Source organism: Opisthorchis viverrini, assembly GCF_000715545.1.
Source record: "Opisthorchis viverrini unplaced genomic scaffold opera_v5_33, whole genome shotgun sequence".
Lineage (NCBI taxonomy): Eukaryota > Metazoa > Platyhelminthes > Trematoda > Opisthorchiida > Opisthorchiidae > Opisthorchis > Opisthorchis viverrini.
This window is the reverse complement of record NW_008751689.1, coordinates 1626851-1653927: the sequence shown is the minus strand read 5'-3', so window position 1 is coordinate 1653927 and position 27077 is coordinate 1626851. Positions and strand designations below refer to the sequence as shown.

Sequence of the window (27077 nt, the reverse complement as noted above, 5' to 3'; positions counted from 1 at the left end):
CTGAGACACAGCACACATCAATGCCAAGCGAGTCCAGTGTGAGTGCAAGAGCAGCTTGTTGTCCTGCTTGCTTCAGAGTGCGAACATTGAACGCGGCTAGATAGAGTGGGTGTCGAGGCTTGAGGACTGATCTGGAGATTCCTGAAGATGTCGGTACCATGTGACGAGCAGATGCTGCACGCAAAACCGATGCATGACGAACGGAGTCATCAGTCCTAAGTGCTGGGCCTACAAGGAGAGAGTTATTAATGGGGTGGGGAGAGGGGGAAGAAAAAGTATGTGAAGGAGAAAGAAGGGAGGCGTCAGCAGTAGCCTGTTTTCGCTTACCCGCCCTGCTGTATGCAGCAAGTAAGGCGACCCGGCTGATGGCACCACGCGACGGCCGATGTGGCATGAGAGTATTGTTAGTTGCGTAGGTCATGGTTGTACGAGGGCTGGGATACTGCCAGGGCGCCTACACCTAGACAGGAGGACGATTAGGGTCCTCAACCAAAGCCTTTGGCTCAAAAGCCTAACCGCAAGGCAGCGGTGTTTGGCGGGAAATGCAAATGCATTACCATTTCTACGGAACAAGTCGCCACATGTTCCAACCCCCAACCTGGAGGGCCAGGAGACTGTGTTCGTCAGACCTCTCACCATTGACCAACCTGGTATGAGAGACTCTTTGAGTGTCGCGGGACACTCTCCAGTATAGCTCAATGGATCGTTGAGGTGCGCAAACCGTCACACCACGGTAAGGTCCAGTTTTTCGTCAGACCTCTCACCATTGACCAACCTGGTATGAGAGACTCTGTGAGTGTCGCGGGACACTCTCCAGTATAGCTCAAGGATCGTTGAAGGTGCGCAAACCGTCACACCACGGTAAGGTCCAGTCTCTTCGTCAGCGAAAATAGCTATGGTTCAGCCGTAAAAGTCAGCAGCATAAGAGTATCACTTGTCGCGCTTTAATTCGCGATTGAATAATTACTATGAAATAATATGAGACCCTGAAGACATGATTCTGATGTTGAGTACCGTCCGTATGGCATTAGTTCACGTGAGCAGCCGGAGTACACAAATATTTCGTTTGTGGATTGCATATTGAGCACACGAGCCCCAAGACGAATGTGGCAAAGTAAAATGTTCTTGTACTCGTTTTGGGGGTTTGTAGTTACCCCCAAGCACTCAATTTCTAGGATTTTTCAGTGAGTAATGCTAATCTAAACCAGATTTTGGCGTGGTGCAGTGCGTAGTGCACCCAAGCAATCCATTATGCTATGCTGGAGAATGTCCATGTGGCATCCCTACCGCCATGTTGGCTAATGGAAAGGTCTTTATAGGTAATGCTTCCTGACCCCTGCAGACCAACTGGGGGTTTGTTTGGCCTTGGATACGAGACGCGTGGACAGCAGAGATCCCCGCTTCAGATGTGTTCCGACCGCAGGCTGTTCCTCTGCAGTAACAATTTTGGGAACAGCGGAGCTAGCCTGGCTACGTGAGGCCTACCAACGAACCCGCTCCGAATCCAAACAGACCACATTACCGTCAGTTGCTGGTGGCGAGGGTCAACCATCGCCTGCCGATCCTAGAATAGTTGCGTGGAACACGACTATGTCCTTGTCCTCTGCTGTTTCTCATTGCAGTTTTCAATTGTCCGCACAACGTGTACACCTTGCTTGTTCATTGATAACTTCATAAATTTATAACCTATCAGAACCGACCAGACCACACCAGCCTACCGGCTCGTCGGATTTTAAGTTACTGGAGGCAGGTTTTCAAAGTGCTACTTAAAGCCGGAAATTTACTTGCAGTATCACCCAGCCAGTCTCATCCAATCTCTGGATCTCCGGTAGAGAAGTGGCTTTGTTGTAGGCCCGTGGACAGCTTCCTTCTGCTTGTAACCACAACTCAACGCGACGCATCATCCGAAGTCAGGTGAAGCTGTGTTCTCGCAGACCAGAAGGCTTGGGGGGTCCAAAAGTCCGAATATATTAAAGAAAAAGAAAAAAATGCTGGAAATGTCCTTTGATTATTTCGCTCGATTCGTCAGACTAATCCCTGGAAGCCTTTTGTCAGCGAAACCATTTGGTGCGAGAGATAGCTCAGTGGTTAATGTGCGAATGTCCAGAATGTCCGTGGTCCGAACCCAACCCTGGCATGCTGCTAGCTCCTGTCTAGGCTATTCATTCCAGAACAATCAGTTGATGCGGGACGACGTATGCCTTCGGGCACAGCACAGTTCAGGTAAAAGATCTTTTGGACATCACCTCAAGCGGGATACGCGTACTGATGAAAAAACCTAGTGTGATCAGAAGATTCTATAAATGAGTAAGGCAATGTATCTGGGAATTGGCAGAAGCTGTTTGATTTCATACGCAGACTGAAACTCAAAGGATCGATTGCTAATCAAATGATCAGAAATAATATTGAGAATATTACAAATAACAAGAAGCATCATTCTAAACGCGAGGTTGAACATTTTCAAATCATTTGACATTCATTTTCTTCCGGTGTTTTTGACTTCACATCCCCGGCAAGAGACACTCTGAATCCCGACATTCCCTCGAATTCTGAACTGCTAGTGTCTCCTGATTTGAAATGTCATGGTCGCCAGTGTCATTCGCTGTTGACGTTGGATTCGATTTCAATGTAATTTGGAAGCAAGCACGTGCTCCAGCAAACTACAGCCTACTGATCAGTGTGTTTGTAATAAAAAGAATGTGACAAAAGCGACTGCTTCAAACACAACGACGTTATCAGCGACTGGTGTAAGCCACCAGAAACACCTTTCTTGTATCACAAACAAAGTTCAGTGGGACTCGAGGTCAACCAACAAAGCCACCCTAGGAGGTGACTTACTTAAGAATTTGTGACATCTCCTCGGTCCAAAAGCCTCAAAAGTCCTCGGACATTCGGATACCGTAGCACAGCAGGCGCTAACTGGCCATAGAGTGTTCATGATGCATTTGTTCGTAACCGACTACCAAATAATAAATCGGGATTGCGTGACCAGAGGACAAAGCTGGTCAGTTTAAGGTGATTGGAGCATGCACCACCGTCTCTCAAGGAAAGTCCATGTTAACCAGGCTCACAGACGACAGACCATTACATGGCGACGCGAAATAAAAGCTACCACTGTCAAGTTGAGCATTGTGAAAGCCTTGCGCTCCTCAAAGTGAGGTCTGTTTGGTTCGCATTGCGTTTAGTTTGCAATTTTATAGGACGGCACGTAACCGATCCCAGTGAGGAGGTTGCTGTCACTACCTATTTAATGCTTGTCTCTTGTTGTGTGCTGGATTTCTGTTGAGTAGGGTCCGAAAATGGTGTTTGCTCAATCCCGCAGATGGTATTTCGCTCCGATATGGTGCTATGTTGAGCTTGAGATGGCTCAGTGGTTAGCGTATGAACTCACTGACCAGTAGGTCCGTGGTTCGAACCCAACCTCTTCATCTCCACCACTCGTGTGTGGACGAAGCGACCTGTTTGCTCCTCAGCCCTCGTGTTTTCTTCATGTAGCGTGGCAGCTAGGCACTGATAAGATGTTACAGCGAGACGATTTTTTTGAGTTTTCCCGCAGGAATACGGTGTTTTTCGTAGTAATTCCCTCTCATCCCCTCCACCTCTTTTCATTAGTTTCTAAGACCTTTATCCATGGTTGTATGGCTCTTCCGTTACAGCGTTTACTGGTGTTTTAATAATGCTTTGATGATATTGTGAATTCTCGTTTCCTCTCAACATATTAGGCGCTCGATCGCAATGTTCGCCATGTTTTATCACCAGAAAAAAATCGTTCAGCTGTATCACCTTTTCGGTGCCTAGTTGCCATGCCACACAAAGGAAGCACGAGGGCTGGGATACTGCCTGGCAGCCCAAGCCTAGACAGGGGAAGTCGAGAGGCAGAGCTCAGATTCGAACTATGGGCCTTCCGGTCAGTAAATTCGCTCTCTAACCACTTGGTCCATCTCGCCTCAGCAGGGAATGAGGACTTAAGGGCTCTTCGGAGGATTGCGCGCTGACAATGAGTGAGGAATTTGAACACTTCAAGGAACCGGATTCTCTGCCGAGCATGGTATACTGGGAGATAGTCATAGTATTTTCATTGAAGAAATTCCAGTAGGCACCGTTTGCACTGAGGTATTTTCATTGTTCCTTTAATGAGTCGTAGTAACTCGCTTTTGCGGAGTTTTGTGACAGCACTCTAGTACTCCAGAGTTGTACTTGCGGTATCTCCTTGATCACAGCGCCTTTGCAAAACGAAACTGACGGTGCTTGAGCTACGAGTCACTATACAGAGTACGATATTATCGTTGTTATTTCCTTGTATCAGACGAACTATGACACATTGCACTCCTCTGCTCCCATGTGTACAGTTGAAACACTGATCTGCATCTGTCTGATCACGTGTGCTACCGCCTTTCTCCCCTTCAGCGCAAGTCGGAAAGACAACACTTATTCTCTCACTAGTCAGTGAGGAATTCTCTCCAAAGGTGAGCTACGTAAACTCACGCATTCTCCTTTCTCCACTTTACATTTTTGTCCTATGACTCATGTCCTAGTGTATCTTTCTGTTCAGGATGACATAGATTTTTATGGTTTTCCGGTGAGTTTTTCTAACTGAGAAACAGGCCACATCTCTACAGAGTGCTGTGCGGAACAGACATTGGGCTGAAGCTGCGCATCTGTTTTCAATCCAGGCCTACCTCTTGTTTGAAGTTTGGTATTTGGCTCCTCCCCCAAGAGCGGACCTTCCCATTGAAGCGAACCTGCTTGAGTTATTGGCAGTGGCGATCAATCAGCTGAAGAGGGCTTCTTTAATAACTTGTTTGAGTCCGTCGGATATGGACAATAAATAGGATTTCACCAGCGAACGAAATTCACATTTAAAGCGATTGCTATGCTCATCATCAGCACATGGCAACAGTCTGATTCTGACATGGCTGTAGCTGCAAACTCAAATTGCAACTGATATTCCATACCCACTTCATCCTAATCTTCCGACGGCAAGCGGACGTGACCAGGAACTCAACTGCCCCAATTGTTACCCTCTTCTGTCTAGCTTTTATTCTATGACACATCGAGTTAACTTGTGTTGAACTTCGATTTGGCTGGTATTGGAGCAAGTGCTCAGATTGCAAAGAGGCCGGATCGTTCCAGTGGTTTTCAGAAAGAAAGTGACAACCCCCCCATCGAGGATAGAGTCTTTTACGTCATAGTTACTCTGCAGGCTGACTGACAACCTGCACTTTCTTTAGCCGCTTCGCTACTTTTTCTCCAAGTATTCTAATGGACAGGTATCGGGGTCCACACGAAACGACCGGCTTGTCGATTGGGTATGATAATCATTCACTGCAAACTATTCACGAACAAAGTCAGTTCCTCCTAGTTGTTACTTATCAGGTAGCTAATACCGTTTCTCAATTGACTTCCTGTTTCATGTACACCTTACTCATTAAATTATGTTAAGTTACTTGATCTGCTAACTAAATGAAATTGGTTTTTGCAGTTTTGGACATTGAAGGCCACCGTTAAGCGTCGTAAGTGCTTTCGACGGAAACAACCGAATTTCCATAGAACGCTATTGAATGCGCGCGAGACGCAAATCTATTGCAGCATCATTTGAAGGTCACCCAACAGACACAACTATAGCTCTGTTCAACCCTAGATTGGGCTCATTTTTTTCCTTTACTACTTGACAGAACAGTCAGCAGAGGGTGCTTAGTAATGTTTTGTAGTGTGTTTACTATAAATTCACTCATACACCACGGATAGGAAATCATTGATCCTCAGCCATTTGGTTCCGGTGAAAAAGTCGTTCACTGATCTCATTGCAGGTTCCCGCCCAGGCTGAAGAAATTACCATCCCGGCCGATGTTACCCCCGAACGCGTCCCCACTCAGATAGTGGACTATTCTTCACGCACACAGTCCCATGAACAACTATGTGCTGAAATTCGTCGAGCTGATGTGATTTGTCTCGTACACGCCTTGGACGATGAAAAATCTTTGGAGAGAGTAAGTGTTGCACTTACACACCGAATGTGTTTTCTCTTCAATTCCTATACACGATTGGCCTCTGCTTTCTTCTGTGGCACTGGTGGTAGGCATGAACTTCTTACAGCTCAGCTAAACATATCAAGGCGTCCAGTGTATCGTCTCGCCACAGGGTACTGCGAGATTTTATTGAGCGACACGGTTACGTAATCTGCTTACTACGAAGCAGTCAATCGATATGGTGGGTATAACGTGAACAACATCTCGGGTGGCTCTTTGTAATTGTCGATACAAGTCGCATTGCGATCGGTTTTCTAGCACACTAAATCCGGGAGATGTTTCTGAAGCTTGCTGGTTTCGTCTGATCAGGTATTAGCTAAGACCGAACACTACCAATTTTGTTGACTTCGGTTACCTAGCCAATGCACTGAACCAGTTGGGGTGGATTAGGTGTTCTAAAACCCCTTAGTTCCGCCTTCGAATAGTATGGCTAATGCAAAGTGGATGGCTGACAGGGACATGTGTTGTGAACAGGCCTTCTGACTGAAGGCTTCAAGAATAACACGGCTCCGGTGGCAACACTGAATCAAATACGCAGTTGTACACTCCGTAACATAAATTCACCGCTTACCAAATACCTAATTCCAACCCTCGAGCGTTTTCGCTTTTTTGTTACAGAAGAAATTTGCAATGCAAATTTGGCCACTATTCGTGGTTCCGACCTTCGCATGTTTAATTTTTGAAAGAACTTTTATCCTCAGTAGTGCCTTTATGCATAACATCTTTGATTCATATGTCCACGGAATTTTATGTGACATTTGGGTCAAGATAGGCAGCGGTGACTTGCAATGAGAGTTGTCTAAAAATCATATCGGCTTTGTGACTGTTTCGTTGTTTTCTTCTCAAGACCTTGCATTCTTTGGGCGCCAGCTTGAAGCAGTGTCAGTCGTCTGGTAGATTAATACTTTGTCGGTCTGTTTCCTCCTAATAGTATGTAGAAGGTCTTGGATTCCACATTCTTACAGCGTCTCTGATTGCGGTGATACTGAAACAGTCCGTCTTTTCCGGACCTGACAGCGGTTATTTCAGGATACTCAGGCTTAAGTTTTAGGATTACCAACAGCGTGCTCAAGGACTGTCGTGTAAATGCATACTACAACCCACAAAAGTTGAGCTTATGACAGGGTGTGAAGTCCTATTTGGAGGTAAATATCTATATAAGGTTAGTGATGACAGGCATGCCTTTTGAAAAAATGGCTGTCACTCGGTTCCTAGGCGTGAGTTCCGCGTAAAACACACTTGTTCTTGACCGGTTAGTGGGAAGTCCACGTGGCCACCTTTTTTTACGGTTATTTTTCGTAGGTTATTCACTTCATGGATAATTCTGAAGACCAGAACTTGGCATCTGGTGGTATTTGAGCTTCTTCAGTTGCACACGTAGTACTGTCTTTCTAGGATTAAGAGTACACAAGTTGTGCTCAAAAATCTGGGAAAGTACACAATTTCGCGGGCTGTATGCTAGATAACCTTTCAACATGTTTCAAGCAAAGCCCAATTCGGCAGGTAGCTTTTAAACAGTGTCGGATCGAGGTCCGACACGCAAGAGGGGTAACTTATTGCAACACAGTCAAAGGACATTTGATGTTATCCTGGAGGTCTGCCCCTTGTCCTTTGGTCTTCGTCTTCTATTCCATATCTGATCCTCTATTCGTTCTCACTCCGTTTTGATCACAGATTTCCTCCTACTGGCTCCCCCTGATACGACATAATGGTGCGAATCCGGATTGTCACAGTCCCATCGTCCTTGTAGGCAACAAATTGGATCTGCTCAATGAAAGCAAACTATCTGTAGGTATCTCCTGTTGTTTTTACCCCTTCTCCCAGGCTCTGGTTAAACCAATTGGTTTTTTTTGCATAACTGCGTTTGTTAGTGTTCAGATTAAAGCCATAGGACAAGCGTTTCTATCATACCGCTATCTTATTGTAACAAGCTCCTAGAGATGGTTCTATGACTACTCCGGATTGCATCTACATGCGCCGACAGATTGTAATCCAGTCTTGTTTTCAACTTTGGATCCCGAAGAGTTGGGAATCAGGTACCCAGCGTCCAATTCTGCACTACTGAGCTCACTTCCCAGCAGTAATGCTAACTTCATTGTGGATATGGGCTCGGAACTTTTTTCACCGAATCATCATAGGCTGTGAATTTCGTTGCTTGTTTCGTGCCTTTCAGCTTAACTAGCTGTTTCTATAGAGCTGCCTTTTTCGAGGGCCGTCTCTGTAAAGCCCGCCTCTAATACAGCCGTGTATCCATTCTATCGCACTCCACCCTATGACCGCCGCCCCAATTGTCGGGATTCTCTTTGTTTTCTGTAGTTCGTAACAGAGAAGGAGCACTGTAGTGTGCATTATTGTTCTGTGTTGCAAATTGATTCAAAACTTATTCAAACTCATTTCACTACGCTGTTATAATCTTAAAAAGCGGAAACATTTCCAATCTTTTTTTATCTGGGAGAGGACTTCATCACTTTCGAGTTACGAATGTTTTTGAAAGTATTGTATAGTAATTACTTTGTAAGAAGCTCTTACACCTATCGCACTCATGGACGTCAGGCATCTGGTTGTTTTATGTACTTCCTGCTTTTACGATTCTGTCTGATTTCGATCATTCACACACGGGAAAATATGCATTCTTAACCTATCTGGTTAATGCTGAGTGATAAGCAGTGGCAAAGTAGTTCACACATGCAAATGCCCACGCGCATCATCACCCTATGAAGTTACTTTAGGTTTGTTCGGCAAACTTGTGGTGCTGTGTTCAATCGAAGTTGGGATTTTTGTCTACTAACTGGGGGTTACTGGTTCGGATCTCCCTGGAACTTCGTCAAATGCACACTGCCGATAATTCCGAACTGGGATGAGTCTAGTGTACAGTGCAGCTTGACTCAACCTGTGAGATCAGATCTCAGTTGAAACCTTCCGCTAGGATAATCTGATAAGGTTGTCATGCGTGACTTCGCCTCGCGTTTGCATTTTACGAAGCTTAGAATTCGAGTGGCATCCTCATAGACGGCAATAAACCACCACTGGAAACTGCCACGCGACTGTCATACAATCATGGATAAAGGCCTTGGAAATTGGTGAATAGGGAAGCAGAGGAGAGGATAGTGGAGGGAATCAATTGACTCCTGGGGGAAATTATCAAAGGCAAGATGATTAGGCTTTCCAAAGCCACCAAAGTAAACAAATCACAGCATCATGTTGGAGAGAAATATCATCTGCAGGATTGAGATAACATCATTTTCGGATCCCACCCAACAGAAATCCGGCACACAACAGCAGACAAGCATTAAATAGGTAGTGACAGCAACCTCCTCACTGGGATCGGTTACGTGCCCTGTCCTATAAAATTGAAAACTTAACGCGGCGCGAACCAAACAGACCTCACTTTGGGGAGCGCACAGATTCCACAATGATCAACTTGACAGTGGTCGCTTGTATTTCGCGTCGCCATATCATGGTCTGTCGTCTGTGAGCCTTGAGAGACGGTGTTGCATGCTCCAATCACTTTAAACTGACCAGCTTTGTCCTCTGATCACTACCTGGTAGTCGGTTACGAACAAACGCATTATGAATATTCTGTGGACAGTTAACGCCTATTGTGCTACGGTATTCAATTGTCCGAGGACTGGAGCTTTCTGGACCGAATAGATAAGTCACAAATTTTTAAGTAAGTCTGCTCGTACGGTCGTCTTGACCTCGAGTCTCAGTGAAGTCCTTTTCAGATGCCGAAGATTACGCAACAAGAAAGGTGTTTCTGGTGGCTGATACCTAACGTAGACTGCGTCCTTATGTTTGAAGCGGTCGCCTCTGTCACGTTCGTTTTATTACAAACACGCTGATCGATCGGCTGTAGTTTGCTGGACCACGTACTTGTTTACAACGTACATTGAAACTGATAGTTAGGATAAAACACAACGCCATCCAACACCAACTACGAACGACGCTGGTTCTGTGCAACGATGGCATTTTAAAGCAGGGGGACACTAGCAGTTCACCAGTTGAGGAAATGGGGAAATTCAAAGACCACCTCTCGAGCTGGGTGGGTTGAATGTAAACACAAATGTAAACAGACAGATGGCCTAATTGTCGGTAAAGTGTCTGGTTTGTGTAACTGCAGCTGTCTCTTTAACTCACTAGCTGTCGGCTCAAGGAATCCCATTTTGTGTATGAGGATAAGCAATTTCCCCACGTTCCCACTTGCCTGTGCTTTCCAAATTCCCGGCTAGCGTCCAATGGGATAGAAATTTTTATACCGTAGAGCAACAGTGACTTCTCCGAAATTCAGTACTTTTTGGTGGTTCTGAGAAATACTGCATGGTGAGTTTCCGGGAATGTGCATGGCGTTGCTCGCCCCCATTACGGCTGACGTATACAGCCTCTGATGCTGTGCTTTTGGTGAGTTTTATTTTTGGTTCAGAATGTTTCTAGAAGTCTGTTTCGTAGGTTTTCATCGGGAAATTCGCACCAAATGAGAGCGTCATCTGACTTGACTTGAGCAGCTCAGAACTGAGGACAGTCAAGAATGGATTCACGCCAGTAGCACCTGATGGATCTGTAACCGGTCCGGTTTAAATTTTGTTACTGCTTTTCTCCATTGCTTCAGGTCGCCTTATTTTGTACTCCAAATGACTGTTCTTGCCTCGGAAATATATTTATTTTCGCCAGTTGCCATCAACCACATCCTTACAATACTATTATTTCAATTCTAGAAAGCACTCCCAATTATGTCGGAGTTCTCGGAGGTGGAAACTTGTATTGAAGTAAGTCTAGAATAATCCCTCGGGAGACCAGTGCCTAGGCGACTACTATCGTTTTCGTTCAACTTTCGATGATATTTTTATTTTCCGTATGTGTGTTTCTGCGGCGAGTTTAACTATCATTCACAAGTCTAGGGTTACTGCATAAGTTTCCCATTTTTATGTCGGATTGAGTGTAGTTACCATGAAGGATGTGCGCGCTTGTATCCGGCAACGGGATCGGGCATATAGCGCGCGGACAGAATATCGAATAATTCCTATCAGAAAGCTTGCTTGTGTTTTTGTGCAATCCCAACATACTGATCATGCGGACGATGCATAATCCGTTCAAGCCCTTTTATGCGGGACTGCTATGCCAGGTCTGACCCTTGATCCTCGTTGAATGGCTTCCAATGCTTCCATTCTCCTAACTTTTACCCAACAGGGACATTCCAAGACATTGGAGTGGCCTTTAGTCCACCAGTAGTTTACCATAGCTAGTGGTACAAAATATCTTTTCTTGATATTCATGCACAGAAACCCTACTCCCACTTGTCGATGGTGCAGCACAGTATACTTCAGGGGAAAATACTCAATGTCCTGGCGGATATTACTCAGGACTTGAGGTTTTACGTGAGGTTTTCATGCGAATAAGTATGTGGTTTTTTCCGTTGCTCGTCGTTTTTTTAGAGTTCCAACCCAGTTTATGTTCATATCCGTTCATCCGTCTCAGATTACGACGTCAAACCGTCGATTTTATCCAGACGTCCTTGAAGAGGATCAACTCATGTAACCGAGCGAAAGTTGTCGCGCACATTTGTTTCGTCTTATTAAATCCGGACTCTTCCGAATGGACCGCCTCCTATCTTAGTTGCTCAAATACTATACTCATCGGGCCTATTCAATACCTCCAGTGGTTTGAAAACTTCTGCAGTCTCTAACAACCTCCTTCCTTCGTGTCACTGTGCTGGTGTTGCTTCCTTTTCGTGGTTTGACGTGTTCATGGTTCAGTGCTAGTTTCGAAGAACTAGTTTAGTTGAGCGCCTTTGAACCGCCTGATTATCCCTAATGGGCATACTCCGTGAGGAATATTCAAAACCTTGTTACCCGTGTACACCCTGCTTCTCCATGTACAACAGTTCCAGTTCGAAAGCTTTTTATTCGTTTCATTTTGGAGAGGCTACATCAGGAAACCGGCTAAGTGATTCTGCTAGTGACAAGGAGTTTGATATTTAAATACCCTCTGGGGAAGCAACTCGAACTTGGCGCTATTGAAGGGACCAAATTGGCGAAACTGCTCTTCGTTTCGTTCTATTTTTTTTGACACGAATAAGACTAATCCTCTCACTCAGCATCGTCCAGTGTGATTCCTCCAAAGGTAATTCTGATAAACCTTTTTGGGTAATCATTACGACTTTCCAATTGGTTTTTGGATCTTTGCTAACGAGGCTCTTTTACCAACATTGTATGTATTTTTGCTACTGTGAATTGTATTTGGTTTTCTATTCCAGTGTTCCGCGAAAACTTTACTTAACTTGAGTGAAACATTCTGGTTCGCTCAAAAGGCTGTCCTTTATCCCACCGCCCCACTTTACGATGCTGAGCGGAAGGAGGTAGGTCACCATTGTTTCCAGCTCCTCTTGTAAGAGTTGAGAACCAATACGCTTGTGTTAATTTGTTTCATTCCACTTGTTTGATAATGGTAGCGTTTGAAGGAACGATATCTTGACACCGTGATAGCTTCATACCCACCTACCGACTAATAGATTTCTCTCCACCGCTACAGTCTGCAACCAATTATTCACCCGACCAGCTCAGCTTCCATACAGTTGTTTTCCTGTGCGGATACACAGTCTCCCTCTCGATTGATAGACTTGCTTCATTCTTTGTTGCTGCTGCTCATGGTGCTTCTACTAGCACCATTATCTGCCCACTTACGAGCGATTACTATGTGGAAGTCATGCAGACTTGCTCATTTCTTGAAAACATTCTTCGGGACGAGAAAACGCAAGATGACGCTTGTTTGTTTGATTCGCGTTTTAAAAGGTGTTGTCGTTGGAAGGATTGCTGTAGACGAATTCTGATTGCTACAGTCGGAAAAGAATAGTTGTCTGGACTCTGTGGTTTTTTCAAGAGTTGTTAACTAGCGTTTTCTATTGACTGAATTGAATCAGAAATGGTTTTTCGAATGAAAAATCATGCGCCCATATGTGCTCGCCAAGCAACGCCGCTGAGTGCCATCCTAACCTCTTCTCTGATCTGCTTTTCCGACCTACGGAGTAACAAATTATCCAGGAGCATGCTATTTACAATCTAAAAGTAGGCATTTCTAAGTTACGTTTATTCGAGCGGAAGATGTGGATATGGATACCCGGCAATAGGCTTCTTTCCCTGGATCCACCGGGATAGATTAGAAAACCCAGACAAGGATTGTTCCATTGCTATTGTTCCATTGTTTGCTGATTGTCCCATTCCTATCATACCTAGAAAAGCGAAGGGTTCGATTGCGCATTTCACCCTGTAAGTTGAAGTCGGCGCATACTCAAACTCTTGGAGCCATCCCATACCTATTGCTGAACCAATCTTACAAATCCTGTGGTAGATTCGAACGCGCGTCTACCGGATAGGCGTTGACAATATGATTACCGTACGTTTAGATCCATTTTACAAGAGCTCAGTTTCCAATTGCATTATTACACGTATCATCTGCAGCACAGAAGGAGGGACTCTCGATAACTTTCACTGATGCTGTAGTGCTACTTTGGTATTCATGTTCCTTCTTCCCGTTCGTTGCTTTTCAAATTTTAGCTCTCCGAAATACTTCTGTCAGCAAGTAACATTTGTTTCTAAGATTTGTGATTCACAATAGCCATGGCCAACTCCGTTCGTGATAACATCAGCGATGTGACGGCCTACTCTGATCACTTTTAAGCGTACAGGAGGAACGTACTATCATTTCCACTTGAATATTTGCCTGCTAAAATTTGTCTGTCTGTATGTTTGTGTTTCGTGTTCAGCTCGGTTGTACGATAGCGAAACATCAATCTTGAACACTGATGTTATGCTGTCGATGATGATGATAATGATGATGATGAATTCTTCGGTCTTACATCGAATTCAAACTGCTTGACTTCATCTTTTTTATTTTCACAAACTTAACCAACCAATATCAGCTCACCCCAGCATGTATCCGAGCTCTCACACGCGTGTTTCGTATTTGTGACACGGACAACGATGGTTATTTATCCGATCGAGAGTTGGAAGCTTTCCAGTCCCGATGTTTCTCTGTGCCACTCACGACGCAGTCGCTACAAGATGTAAAACAATTGGTTCGTCAGTCTTGTCCCGGTGGAGTGACGTTGAATGGAATCACTCAGAAAGGTAGTTCCATAATTCCGACTGATTGTTTATTGCTTTCTAGTTTCCATTTGCGAGTGTGTCGTTCGCAAATCGTATCGTTTCTAAACTCATGCACTTGTGTTTTTTTTTCCAAAGCCAAACCAGTCATTGTCATTCACATCAACCTGAGGCGGCTGCTTAGTTATTCGCGTACCATTCCAACGGACTTTCTCACCGCGAACCTGCGGCAATGCCTTGGTTACCTAGCCTGCTTTTTTATATTTGAGATCAACAGCCCATCTCTAATAAGGTCATTTTCATCCTCTCTATCAGCGCGGTTGCTATGGTCCATTGTTCTGTATGCTGTCATCGGTAGATTGGGTAGAAGCAGTTTGTTCCCCTTAGGTATTCTGTGACTTAGAGGATGTATGGTTAGACGGAATTGTCAACTGCTCATTGTAGCCCACGTGGATCACACACACACACACACACCGACCGACGTCTAGTGAGCCTTTTGTAGCTATAAGTGAAGCTTTTAATGCATGCTTGTTATGTCCTAGCTGAAGTTATCTATGCTGTGGAGAGATGTCTAGACCCCCTATGGACCCTTTTTTGGTGTGCATGAACCAAGCGATGTAGTTGGGCAGCTGTAGCAAAGCAGCCCACAATACCAATAGAGTGTGGTGGATACAGGGTCGATGAACCGGCTTACAGTGTTTTGTTGACTCATGATTAGCTGTCTTCATCCTGATAATGCTATAGTGATGTTCGAAAATTACCAGCTTCAGCCGGGTCTGAGTTTCTTACTTGGTCATTATACTGTACTCAATGCGAACTACTTTTCTCGTCACCAACTATCCCAAACGGTGCTCCTACTGACAATTGCGGTAAACGACTATCTGCTTCTTTGATCGTGCACCTCGCTGAACTTGTGTTTGATCTTCCGCTTTTCCCCTATATGGGGACCGCCTGTAAAGCCCATTCATAGTAGCCCCTTTGGATAAGAGAGGTTCGTATACTGGAGGATCGACCGAATTTCCACTTTTATGTCAGAGGTTCTTGAAATGAATGGCTAATTCTCGAAGAAATTCGTCGAGTCTGTTTGCATTTCCAAGAATTCTGTCTCATGACACCTAGTTCTTGACTTTGGTTCAAACTGGTTCATCGGAAGAACACGGACTCTTCTGACCAAAAAGCCTGGTTGATCCTATTCTCATATGCAAACGACAGTTATGACAATGATTTCCGATTTTCATTTCCTTTACTTCTGTGGATTTTAGTCATTAACAGTACAGTCAAATGAGCTCGAGTTAACTCAGTGGTTAGGGCGCCAGCTTACTGACCGGAAGGTCCTTGGTTCGAACCCAATCCCGGTATCTTAACTGTTCCTGTCTAAACTTGGACAACCCGGTAGTATCTCAGTCGCCGTGCTACCTTCGAGTGGCATGAGAGCGGGGCACTGAAAGGTATTACAGCTAGATAATTGACTGGTTGATTGACTGATTGATTGGTACAGTCTAACATACTTGACCCTTCCATCTTCCCTCCTTTCCCCATACCTACAGGTTTTCTTTTTCTTCATCTTATCTTTGTGCAAAAGGGAAGACACGAAACCACGTGGACAGTATTGCGGCAGTTCGGTTACGACAACCAAATCCGTCTATCCAATGAGTTTCTCTTCCCAAGGTGGGCCATATATGCACAGTTTTTGTTGTTGAACAGTATACGCATTTTTCTGTTGAACACCTGATACTTCCTATTGTTTGGTGCCCATTCAAGTTGAGTTAACGGATTTCACTAAGAAAGGAGACCGGTCAGTGTATAATAATGATGAAACCCTCAATCCTTATGCGAGTAGTGAGTATCATCCTCAGTCCGAAATGACCAGTTGATCAGTACGCCGGGAAATATGAGGCTTTAGTGTCACTGCATTGTTTTTAGGACTTGTTATCAGTAGGTTTTTAACCCGATTGCCTATAGAGCGCGCCGAAATCGCTGCGTACTCCTAGAACGTCATCCTCATTAAACATGTTCCCTACTTTCGCGTACGTCTGTGGCATCCGATGTAGAACACCAGAAAATCGTGTCTATTCATAAGAAAAAAGCTTTGCTTCGAAATGAGATGGAGAAAGGACCTGGTGCCGACTTAGCAAAATGATTACTAATTATCTGCACATCTAAGTTATTAGACAGTGTGAGTGGAAACCGACAGCAAATGCGCCACTGAAATCGATTCGTGGTCATGTAGAGTTTTCAACCAATTACAAGTAGGGTTACATGATCAGTGCAAATGTTTCGACTTATATTCAAGTGTCCATACTATCAAACCCTACAATGTGTGACGCAGACTCCGCAAAGGCTGATAACGAACTCTAGGTTATTTCTTAAATAACCTAGAGTGCGAGATAAAGACTGTTCTGTATCAATTTTGAAAGTCGTCAGAAATTCGGTGTCCGGAGAGTGGTCGTAGTCTCACAGCAGTGGCATCCTTCCTGTACGCAGCTGTCGAGCAAGAGCTTACATACTGTCATGTTTCTCATCCCTATACTAAAGCAATAGAAAAATCAGATAGGTTCGAACGAGGGATCCTCTGGTTGGTGGTTTTCGTGACCTGGCTGATCATTCACTACGAGCAGGATAATCAGTGGAGATTGATTACTTATCTATCGAAACCGCCCCTGGCTCGGTTGGGATCCTGTAGAAAGTTATCTGAGAATATCACAGTTACCCCAATAGAACGTGGATTCCGATGGTAACTGATTCCTCAATCGTGGTATAACAGTGGACTGCATAGATTCTATTCAGCATCCCACAAAAAGTATGACAAAGCCCACTTAGTTGTAAGCCTCCCTAAAATCATTGCGCCCCACTGAAGGTGAAAGGCTCTGAGTCCTACGGTCACATCATAGGTTCGTATTACCCATTTATCATCCTTTTAACGTGTACAGGTCTTCCAGTCTCCATCTTTCTGAGTTACGCTTCTACTTTCGTGGTTATCAGATCATCATCATTACCAGAGGCAACAAAAATAGCCAGTAGTCGTCACGGGATCGTCAAGTTATATGCATTTACGGAAGACGTGACGTGTTGGGAAAAAGACTGGCGCTCTCATTGGCGAAAGGCTAATGTCGAATTGTATCCGCTATAGCAGTTATTCTGAAAAGACTTCCTTGAAGAGGGGGCTTTTCGGTCCTTCTTTGGGCATAACCTTTGGGGTGGTCTCCACTGAATCGTGTATATTCCTGTTTTATTCATGCTAAGCACTTTGAAATCTTGGTCTTCCCTTGAATTCCCCTGAGCACAAGCGAAATAGGGTGTATTGTCACTGTCCCAACAGTCATGTGCTTTTTCCTCGGTCGATAGTGTGACAGCTGCGTGCTTTGGTGCACCCTTCCGCCAGACCAAAGTGTCCCATTCAATCACAGTCAGCCGTCAAAGTATCCCGTCCAACAGTTCGAAGATATTTTTGTGGCGTAAATTGGTGTGATATGACCCGCAAGCGTAAACCTAACAGACACGTGGAAAGCAAATAGATCGCTGTACAAAAGTGGTGAAATGGATGGTTTCAGTAGTCAATCATCCTGAAAGGACACCTAAGAAGTTTTGGACAGATGCGATTTGTGATAACGTATGCTTACTCATAGCACTCTCAGTCCATCTACCCATCTCAATATCCAGGCTATCTCAGCGTTTCTAGATGTCCAGCATAAGACTGCTTCACTGCTTTGTGGGTTAGCGTACACAACTTCCATACCGAACAGTGCAGATGACCACATTTTGTACCACATTTGATCTGTAAAGACCCTGACTAAGTGAAAATGTGCAATTGGTCCGCACCACGTTTTTTAACTGATGGCGTCGGTTGACTAAAATACATAATGGACTCGCTTTGACCACGATTTAAAGTTACAAGTTGTTTGGCTTTCAGTGGAGTGGTTAAGTAAGCCAAATCTCGTGACATGTCAGCTCAATTCTCATCCAGATATGTAACCAACTTTCCCGTGCATACTAATGGTCGGGTGCATATGTGATTTTTTTCCGAGGAATAACCTTCTAGTACATACGGTAGAGTGCTGTGCTACTAGACGACATCAGTGCAGTCAATATGGCGATCAACGCCTTTTGCGCTACTTGTCCATGATTGAGCGTAAAGCCTCCACTATGTACGAGGTCTGATGTTGGTGTTCATCGTTTAATGTGTGACAAACACCGAAAGATTTATTCCGGTGTTGACTAGCTGAGAATAGTCAGGACAATTTAAAGAACTGGATGCATCTTTCTTGGGTTCTTCAGCCACAGCACTGCATATTTGTCACGCACAATGGTTCTGGAGCGTGTTTGACACCTCTAATCCTCTTTGTCGCATTCTTTTGACGCCTATGCAGTCCGCTATAGTCACGATTACAGCTTATAGTCATGTGACTTTTCAGCTGTGCTTGATCATTTTGTGATTGGCACCTACAGTTGCTATACGACAATCGTTAAGATTATAAATACTATGCGTTTCACTAAATGGAGACACTCGTTTGAAATCGTACTCGATGGTTAGGCTCCATCAAGCCATCATTCGACTGATATATCGGCCAGTCGTCCCGTCCTTGGGCGTGATTGTTGATGTGGGTGTTTCTTAGTACTGTGTTCAAATTATTCGAGCTCCTTGGCTATTCTTTTAAATGCCGTCATTTTATGGACATAGCATGTATATGTGATATATGGGAAATGTTGGGGCGCAAGTTGATGCGGCCATTTTTGGTAGCCTGCAATTAGCAGACATAGCTTGCTCTTTCGTTACAATAGCGGCATTAATGTCATCTGATTAATATGAACTTGAACTCACTTGTAGTAAACAGTGAGACGTCCTATTGTCGGACTGAAAAGAATAGGGCTTCTGACCAGTTCCTTTGCAACAACTGACCCATAAGCCCTTTGGTCCTTGTAGCATATCGATGTAGCGTTTTTTTTTTCGTTAAAACGGTGCTCTAATGTCAACATGACAGTGAGCTTGTTACTTCTTCTTCACAGCGATGGATCGTGAACAATAGATATTTCCTGTGTTTAAGACCGTACACGTCAGAGAATTATGTCCCTTCGTCCATGATGACCGTGAACTTCGGAAGTAAAGCAAACAAGGAATAGGCATCAGGCAGGTGTTACAAAACACAACAGGGGAGTTGTGGGTGTGATGGCATACTCGTACCAAGGTGATTGCTAAAGATAATTTCAGACGAGATCCATGATTCGCGAAGATAGTTCAAAGGATAACTCATTAGTTCATGACTGTTTCCCGATCTAGATATTCTTTCAAGAGCTTTACAAAGTAACGCAAAAGCCTCCGCTGTGTACACGTTCAGGCATACCTATTCCAGAGGTCATACTGGAACGTGAGTGAATCTCCGCATAAGCCTTGTGGCAACTTGGTGGGTTGCGTTTCATGTATCAGCTAGTTGGTGAAATGGATTCAACTGACCATTCAGTTTTGACTTTCAAGGAAAGTTTCGATTGGCTTGTAGAGGGATACTACCGCGGTGAGTCGTCGGAAGTCGCGGTAGTCGGTGGTTTGACTCTGGAGCACATCCATGAAAACTTCACATTTTGGCTCGAAATGTGTACAGCATCCGGCTTCTTGCTGAACCATAGCTTTATTCTGGTAGTACCTGACCACTCAACTCCATTAGCTGTAAAGTAATTTTTCCCAGCACAATATTGTATTACGTCATTACTGAGAGCAACTTTATTAGGGAATGTCGCGGAAGTCGTTCTTTGAGTAAATTTTTTACTTTAAAACACTTGTTTATCTTGGAATTCACTTTCATCTGTCCTGAAAGCCGCAAACAGTTCCTGAAGACTTCTCTTTGACGTTTACTTGATGTGATGGAATTGCATCCAACAACTTGGTAGTAAAAAACATGGATGCACTTTATAAGACGATGTTCGAATGTTCAACCTGCGTCTGGGTGCGGCGCATCCACGTGTAGACTCACAACCAGTCTGTACACTACATCCAGGAGATGTACCTGTGGTGGACTGCCAGTTCAGTTTAAATGGACTGTTGTTTCGTTATGAGTGGATTAAGAAAGGCTGTCCAACTACTTGGTGCTAGCACGAATTCAAAAGCACCACACGCTGTACGTAGCAGCCGTCGAGTCGAAACTGCGGTAGTCTTCTTGTCTTGTCGAATGTACGCAGATGTTCGGTACTAATTGCCAAGGGGACTGTCTGGAAGTCAGCCGTCCCTAATAACTGAACATCACATCATTAGAACAGATGTGACGTTCAGGCTACGGACCAAACAGAGGCATGCTCTGATTGGTCAGAGTGCCAACCAATCTGAAACGAGCATCTTTTGCTTGACGCCTTTCGTCCCCTCACGAAGATTCCAGCACGACCTTGTGGAATATTCTGTGATTACCCTATAAATACAGTGGCAATAATCATCCTTTGTCTCCATAAAGGGATGTCTGCAGCTACCGTGCCTTTTAGTATATCATATTATCATTATCATTATTATCATTATCATATTATATATAATTATATATATATATAATATTCTCATTATCATTATTATCATCATTATCATTATCATATTAGGCGGAGCAAGAGGCCAAGGGACCGATACGGAGTTGCACGACCGTTCAGCAAGTCACAACAGGGACTTCTTATCAAAGCTCATGGAATCGCTCAGCACTTCTTCTAGGTTTTATTGGGTTAATCATCAAAAACTGGTGAATCAAACGAGAGAATCCATATTGCTATTCATATTGTCTTTCAAATAAATATATTGTCCTGGCTAGGAAAGTGTTACATATTTTTCAACTTAGCTTAGCCTGGTGAAAGTTATTTATCACTTTTGGGTGGTTATGAATACTGGATATCGGACCCACTTAAGTTAGGTGGCTGTGACAATTGATTTGCTTTAAATTGTTTGAATACTTGTTAGTGTTGGACATCCAATCTTTCGGAATCCAATCACTCGTACAAATCCTCCTTTTTGCGTGAATGCTTACGTCTAACTATATTTGAACTGTGCCCAGTTACCAATTTACCTTAAGCATAATCGTTGAAATGTTAACTCAGATCATAACCTGTGCATAAATTCACGCATATCGGTACTGATAAGTGTATTACTTCACTGGGCACGACAAATCACATTTAGTTACCCTCCCCTGATAAAGAGAGTGGCCTTTTCTGGGACGTTTCGCTTGCTGAGTGGGTTTCTTCGCCAGTTTCTTTCGATATCTTTGCAAATTCACTACGAAATCGTATATAGAGCTAGAAAAAAGTTTTCTCGGGAATGTTTGGTCGTTTTAGTAGTGTCCCTTCTTACGGGCTAGGGTCAGCTAAGATGATTAAGAAGGCAACTCTAACAACTTCCCATCCAGGAGAGTATACTTATGGTGTGAAAGCAATAAAATTCCCCCGTTTCCTGCGGGACCTCATAAGCTAATCGGAGTGGGAGAAAACTCACTTTCACTTACATCAATTTTGCTATATTGAATCGGACGTTTTTAGCTGTTATCACGTACTTGTTTAGCAAACTGCATGGACTTTGCTACTTATGATGTCTTGTGACGAGCATCTTTTTGGATGCATCATCATTTTTATTAGTGGAGCAATCATTCCAGCTGATCACAACTATAAACAGCTAGAGCAACGTCTCTACCGCTCCTTGCTAGCGAACATTCTTCTATCACCGCTTGAGAAAAGCTGCTGTAAAGCTTCCAGTGGGTTTCCGAACTTATGTTGTATTATCCTCCTGTCAAAATTTAGTGTGCAATTCAGTAAGAAGCCCAATGAGGTGTCAGGAAGATATTTCTCGCACTTCCAGGCTTTCTTTGGTTAACTGCTGCATAATTCATTCAAATGATAAAATGTAGTGAAGTGAAGAATTGGTTGGGGGTTGAAAGGGCTGAAAAAATGATCCAGAATAAAGCGAAGCGTATCCAGCGTAATAGTCACATTTATCGGCCCTCCGAGCAATAGTATGGATTGGACCCGGATATATAGAAACCCTGTGTAGCTCTGCTGGTGAAATAGGTTGTTTAGCCATGCACATTACCAGTATATTTGTCCTATCCAATGTCGTCTTTTTTAGGTATTCAGGTCCAAATTTGTCTCAGAATCGATCGTTTATTGAAACCTATCTCACCATTATGTTATTGCTTGTCTTTCTAACATCAAATATACAACGCTTCTGCGTATCGTTTCATTTGGCTGCCCACTGGCATAGTCTTTCATGTTGGCTTTCCCTCTGTCGCGACATTTAGTGCGGCAGATCGACGATCAATCTTCTGCATAGTGGATTCGAATAGACTGACTCTAGGCCCGTCAGACCAGAGCGGCTACGAAGCTAGCCAGGGTTTCTGTATACCTGGGCCGATTGTGTATCATTGATTGGAGGACTAAAGACTACTCCTATCATGTTCTGACAACTGCACTTTTTTGGGAAGAAAAGTATTGACTTGTAGTTATGTGCATTTTGCCACGAATTATATGGTTTTGATGCACCCCAGTTTATTTACACCTAGGCTTATCACTACCTCTACGTTTGTGTGTACAAGAACGTCTGGGATAGGTGTTTATTCAAACCCACCACTTCCCCCTCATCCTAAGGCTATCAGTGTCATATTTGGGAATATCTTCTCATCCCAATAGGCCGGTGAAGTCATTTTCCATTACGTCGTTTTAACCTTACCTTGTCTTCCTCATGTTTGCTTCCGTTTATGTAGTACCGAGTGAGTGCATGTCCGCAAACGGTGCGGATTATTCCGGTTACTCATTGTTGTTAACGGGGATGATGGTGGTGTGACACATTTTTCTTTGTCACTGACTTGCAAACAACCAGTGTTCCATCTGGGTGATTTTTATCGTCATTTTCTTATGTCTTGCCTTTTTTATTGTCCCAAACTTGTTTGGGGTTTGTCGCCGTGCTTGTGTGTACTAGGTGTTTCTTGAATCCGCCTTTTGGAGACTCATATGCGTGGCTGTCGGGTGATTTCTCCGGTAAATGTACACTTTTATACCTCCACACCATGACGCCGATGTGTTTACTTTGCAACACCACAACAGTGATCGATAACTTACAGGGATGATCGCTTGACGTTGCTTTTTTCCGTTCTTGCTTCGCAGGTTCTCAGTCCCCTCAGGATGCAGTACGGAATTATCTACACTAGGCATACAGTTTCTCCACATGTTGTTCAACAAATATGATCTCGTAAGTTGTTTTTCCCTCGGGATGGATTCAGGTGTTTTTTTGCTTTGCCCGCACACCTTTGATAGTGAGAGGTGACCCAGAGTGTTTTGTCCATCAGAAGAACTTACACGTTCGGTTGATCTATATCCCCAGCCTTTTCTATTCAGTCGTACTCCGTAGTAAGCGAAAACACGATAGTTCCACGTTAAGTCTGTTAGCCACCGTCGTGCTACATTATGCAGGTTATTGACGCAGTGATTTCAGTCTCCCTAGTTTGATTGTTGAGCTCATCATTCCTCCATAAAGTAGTTCTGTCCGACAGTAACGTTGCATACATAGCCCTACCAGGTCGTTTTGCGTCTGATTGCTATCACCTCACACAACGAACTGAGAATGACTCCTAGTGTCATTTCTAATGCGGCTTCGGATCAGTCGATGGTCAATATTTTGTTTCCACCCCGAAGTCATCGCTGTTCATTTCTATCTCGGTGGGAACTCATTTGGCTCGCAGTGGAAGACTTCCGCAAAAGGCATCCATAGTTACGGAGACTTTTTCTGGGATAGTTAAACTGGAAAGCTAATCAGTAACCCATATTTAGTTGTTTTGAAAGGGTTTCTTTGCTTTCACCTCATTGGAATATTAAACATTAAACATGACTTGCCTGCGATGCATTCAAAGTGTTCGCTCTGAAGCGTTTGATGAACACTTTTACGTCTTATCAGACCGAAACGATTTAGATAATACCTCTATCCTACTTCAGATAATCACTCCAGCCCCTCGATCCCTCGAGATCCCATCCGCATGACCTCCGTTTATTTTGAAGTCTTGATGAGTGTATGATGATTCGTGCGTGCATGCTAGCACCATATATATGATTCCTCTTCCTCTTGATTCCCTCAGGATCGCGATGGGTGTTTGTCTCCATCTGAGCTTTCAGAGATGCTTGCAATTTTTCCCGAGGATCAATTGTCCCATGTGTCCGAGCTGACTGATTCCGTTACCACGAATTCAACAGGTTGGATCACTTGTCAAGGATTCTTAGCCTACTGGGCGTACGTCTTCCATGATCGTTTGTCATTATATTGGGCTATTGGGGTATCTTTCTCTATCTAGGTCGCTTCTCACACTTAGTTCTTAGGACTTATCAGACTATAACGCCTGCCGTCTTTCAGATTTAATTCACAACTCTGAATACCCAAGAATGTATTCCGCCTATGACCGAATCTCGCGATCTGGGAATGTCGTAGAAACCCAGGGGGGCTTTTAATTGTATTCGATCAGGTATGCTTGCTTTCGATTTTCGTCACCAGACTAACATATATCCCCCAAAAGACAGTTTCCAGACCGAATTCTCGACGGTGTTTGGAATCGGTTGGGATATTCGACCACCATTGACTGTCACATTCTTATCTCGATGCAACACGCCGTAGATTGGCACAGAAGGAATCGGAACTAAGAAATATTGGGTAGGAAAGAAAGTAACCGCAATACCCTCGGAATGAAAAACGCCTGGGGGGGGGGGTAATCGGCCGTCTCTCCTTGTTTGTGTACTTGTTCAATAAGTTGTAAATCGTGGATTCGACCGCTGCTCTTAGTATTATTGTCTTTGAATTTTGTATGTTTGAACTATCATTCTGGGCCAGACAGGGTTTTGAAGAAAAATCCTCGTCAGTTCCCCATTCGGTTTTGACCTAATATTTCCTTTACTCATGAACTCTATACTAAATAAAGAAAAACTATTCATCTCTGTTAATCATACCTTGCATAATTACTCTGAAACCCGAAGGATGCATAAGGCCTTGACTCCCTCTCTTTAAGCTAGGCAAGGTTTGGGTTCGAAACTACGGAACTCTCTTCGACATCTGCGGCTGTTTACATTTATGTTGAGTTACGTTTAGATTGACCTCCGCATCGGACTTGCAAAACAGATGTGTTACCCTACACAGATCCTCAACTTTCGAAGCGTGCATTCCACTATCTTCGGTGCGTCCACCATATTCATCATCATCATCATTGTCAGCTGTAAGAACCGCGTACTCGTCGTACAGTGGTTGTAGCTTCCGCAGTTTCGTTCGCCGATGATTTGGGGGAGGGGGTAGGTAGCTGCGCATTGCACGCGCGAGCTGGTAAATTGGTACATAAATCCAGCACTGTCAGTGGGCTGTCAAGTGGGGGAGGGGGTTGGAAAAGGAGCTATGCATTGAAGGCAATAGCTTTGATGCACGTGCGCCATATTGGTAATTCTGATGTTCAGGGCAGTATATAAATGTGGTTAATGCAGCCCCGTCTGGTAAATTGAAACCCCGTTGACTTGAGGTAGTTTGTGCATCAGACTAGGACACGACTTCCAAGCAATTTTTATTCGTAGTGAATATCTATGTAATAACGCTCTCCAACTCAGCAATTTTTTCCTGCTCTGATCTTGGTTGCCAGGTTGACCGCTTATTTGGAGCCAACTAGAGTGCTGGAATACTTTGCTCATTTGGGTTTCACCTACTTCGCAGCCGGTTCGTTTTGGTCTACAGTGAACTCCCACCATCAACAACAACAGCATCCTAAGGATCCATATGATGGCACGCCATCTACTCCCTTGCTGATTGGGGCACTTCCCTTAAGAGATCGTCTCATAGGCCAAAACCCGCCGAATTCTTCAGGCCGTTCTGATGCGGGCGGGTCTTCTGTACCAATGAGTCGAAATACACGTGACGCTCTCTTACGAAGTCTGGTGATCACTAGTGAAAAACGTCTGGACACCATTAGACGGTCAACACAACGCACGGTATTTTACTGCCGTGTGTACGGCGCGCGCAAAGTTGGCAAGGTGAGATGATCCGTCAGCTATTCTGAGATTACTTGTGATTTGCCCCTCTTTTCACCCTACTGCTATATTATCATTTATTTTTGAAGAGCATGGTCACAAACATAAAAAGTGAATGCAAGCGATGAATGCGAAATAGTAACAGGAGAATATGGTAGAAAAAACAGAAACGTCTCATTCGAAATCATGCCAATAACAGTTCCAGTGTGATGAGATGAATCCCAAAGTATGTAAAAATTTTGATATGGAAATACGCGTCTGAAGACCAACAACCGAAGAAAGGATAATGTTGAATGCTCTTCAAGGCGCGGTGGGCGCTAGCACAGTCAAGACTCGCACATCAGACACAAGGTGTCCGTCATACTGGGTCTGGTGTGCTGATCTAGATCGTTTCAGACTCACCCTGAAGGGTAAAACCGCTTTTTAACGTACCGAACCTAGCATATTTGTAAAAAAAGACTGTAAACCCAATAATTACTCAGTGAAGCCGACAGTTCACAGCTGTGTGTTCTTCACAGTTTGTCTTCCCCTGTGCAATTTTTCATATGCGGTACAAAAGTCTGCTACATCACATTTCCGTCCATCATGATTAAAGAACATCAGGTCGTGTTCTCTAGTGCGTCCACTTATTCGCGCTGACTTGTACACAAACTCATCACAATATGGATAAGCGTTCCATATCTTCATGCACTCTTCCCGAGGTTGAATTTATCTCTTCTGACAACTGCGTCATCCGTGTCTTACGGCGAGGAGCTGCTGCTAATGATGCTCATAACCTTTTTTTATCAGACATGTTTGTTGCAAGGTCTTCTCGGCCGACACCTTCGTGGCACCGGTGGCCTCGCCATTGGTGGGTTATCAGGACGCTCTTCTGGTTGGGCGGCGGCCACAGGAATCCAAGTCTATGGGCAGCAAAGAACGCTGATTATGCATGAGATTGGAGCAGCTGGTGGCGAACAGA

The 27077-nt window shown here is 44.1% G+C and overlaps 3 protein-coding genes across 3 annotated transcripts in view; 1 reads left to right on the top strand and 2 right to left on the bottom strand.

The window, feature by feature from the left end:
* T265_13057 (hypothetical protein) overlaps positions 1–27077 on the top strand; it is a gene marked incomplete at both ends in the record, with an annotated part of 50405 nt that overhangs the window by 12800 nt on the left and 10528 nt on the right. The window contains 11 exons of the mRNA XM_009166952.1: positions 4408–4466; positions 5811–5990; positions 7704–7817; positions 10742–10792; positions 12280–12381; positions 13942–14149; positions 15673–15793; positions 23234–23318; positions 24199–24350; positions 25732–26119; positions 26906–27077. The exon at positions 26906–27077 is cut by the window's right edge and continues 24 nt beyond it. Of these exons, the coding sequence (XP_009165216.1) occupies positions 4408–4466; positions 5811–5990; positions 7704–7817; positions 10742–10792; positions 12280–12381; positions 13942–14149; positions 15673–15793; positions 23234–23318; positions 24199–24350; positions 25732–26119; positions 26906–27077 (1632 nt within the window). The remainder of the gene's footprint in view (positions 1–4407; positions 4467–5810; positions 5991–7703; positions 7818–10741; positions 10793–12279; positions 12382–13941; positions 14150–15672; positions 15794–23233; positions 23319–24198; positions 24351–25731; positions 26120–26905) is intronic.
* Positions 3719–10191, bottom strand: T265_02633 (hypothetical protein; the record flags this gene model as incomplete). The annotated part of the gene is made up of 2 exons (XM_009166931.1): positions 3719–4053; positions 10167–10191. 2 exons carry the CDS (start codon positions 10189–10191, stop codon positions 3719–3721), a joined length of 360 nt encoding a protein of 119 aa, XP_009165195.1.
* The window catches only part of T265_02632 (hypothetical protein), a gene marked incomplete at both ends in the record, with an annotated part of 28258 nt that continues 17805 nt past the window's right edge, over positions 16625–27077 (bottom strand). Inside the window, 2 exons of the mRNA XM_009166930.1 lie at positions 16625–16654; positions 25191–25421. Of these exons, the coding sequence (XP_009165194.1) occupies positions 16625–16654; positions 25191–25421 (261 nt within the window). The remainder of the gene's footprint in view (positions 16655–25190; positions 25422–27077) is intronic.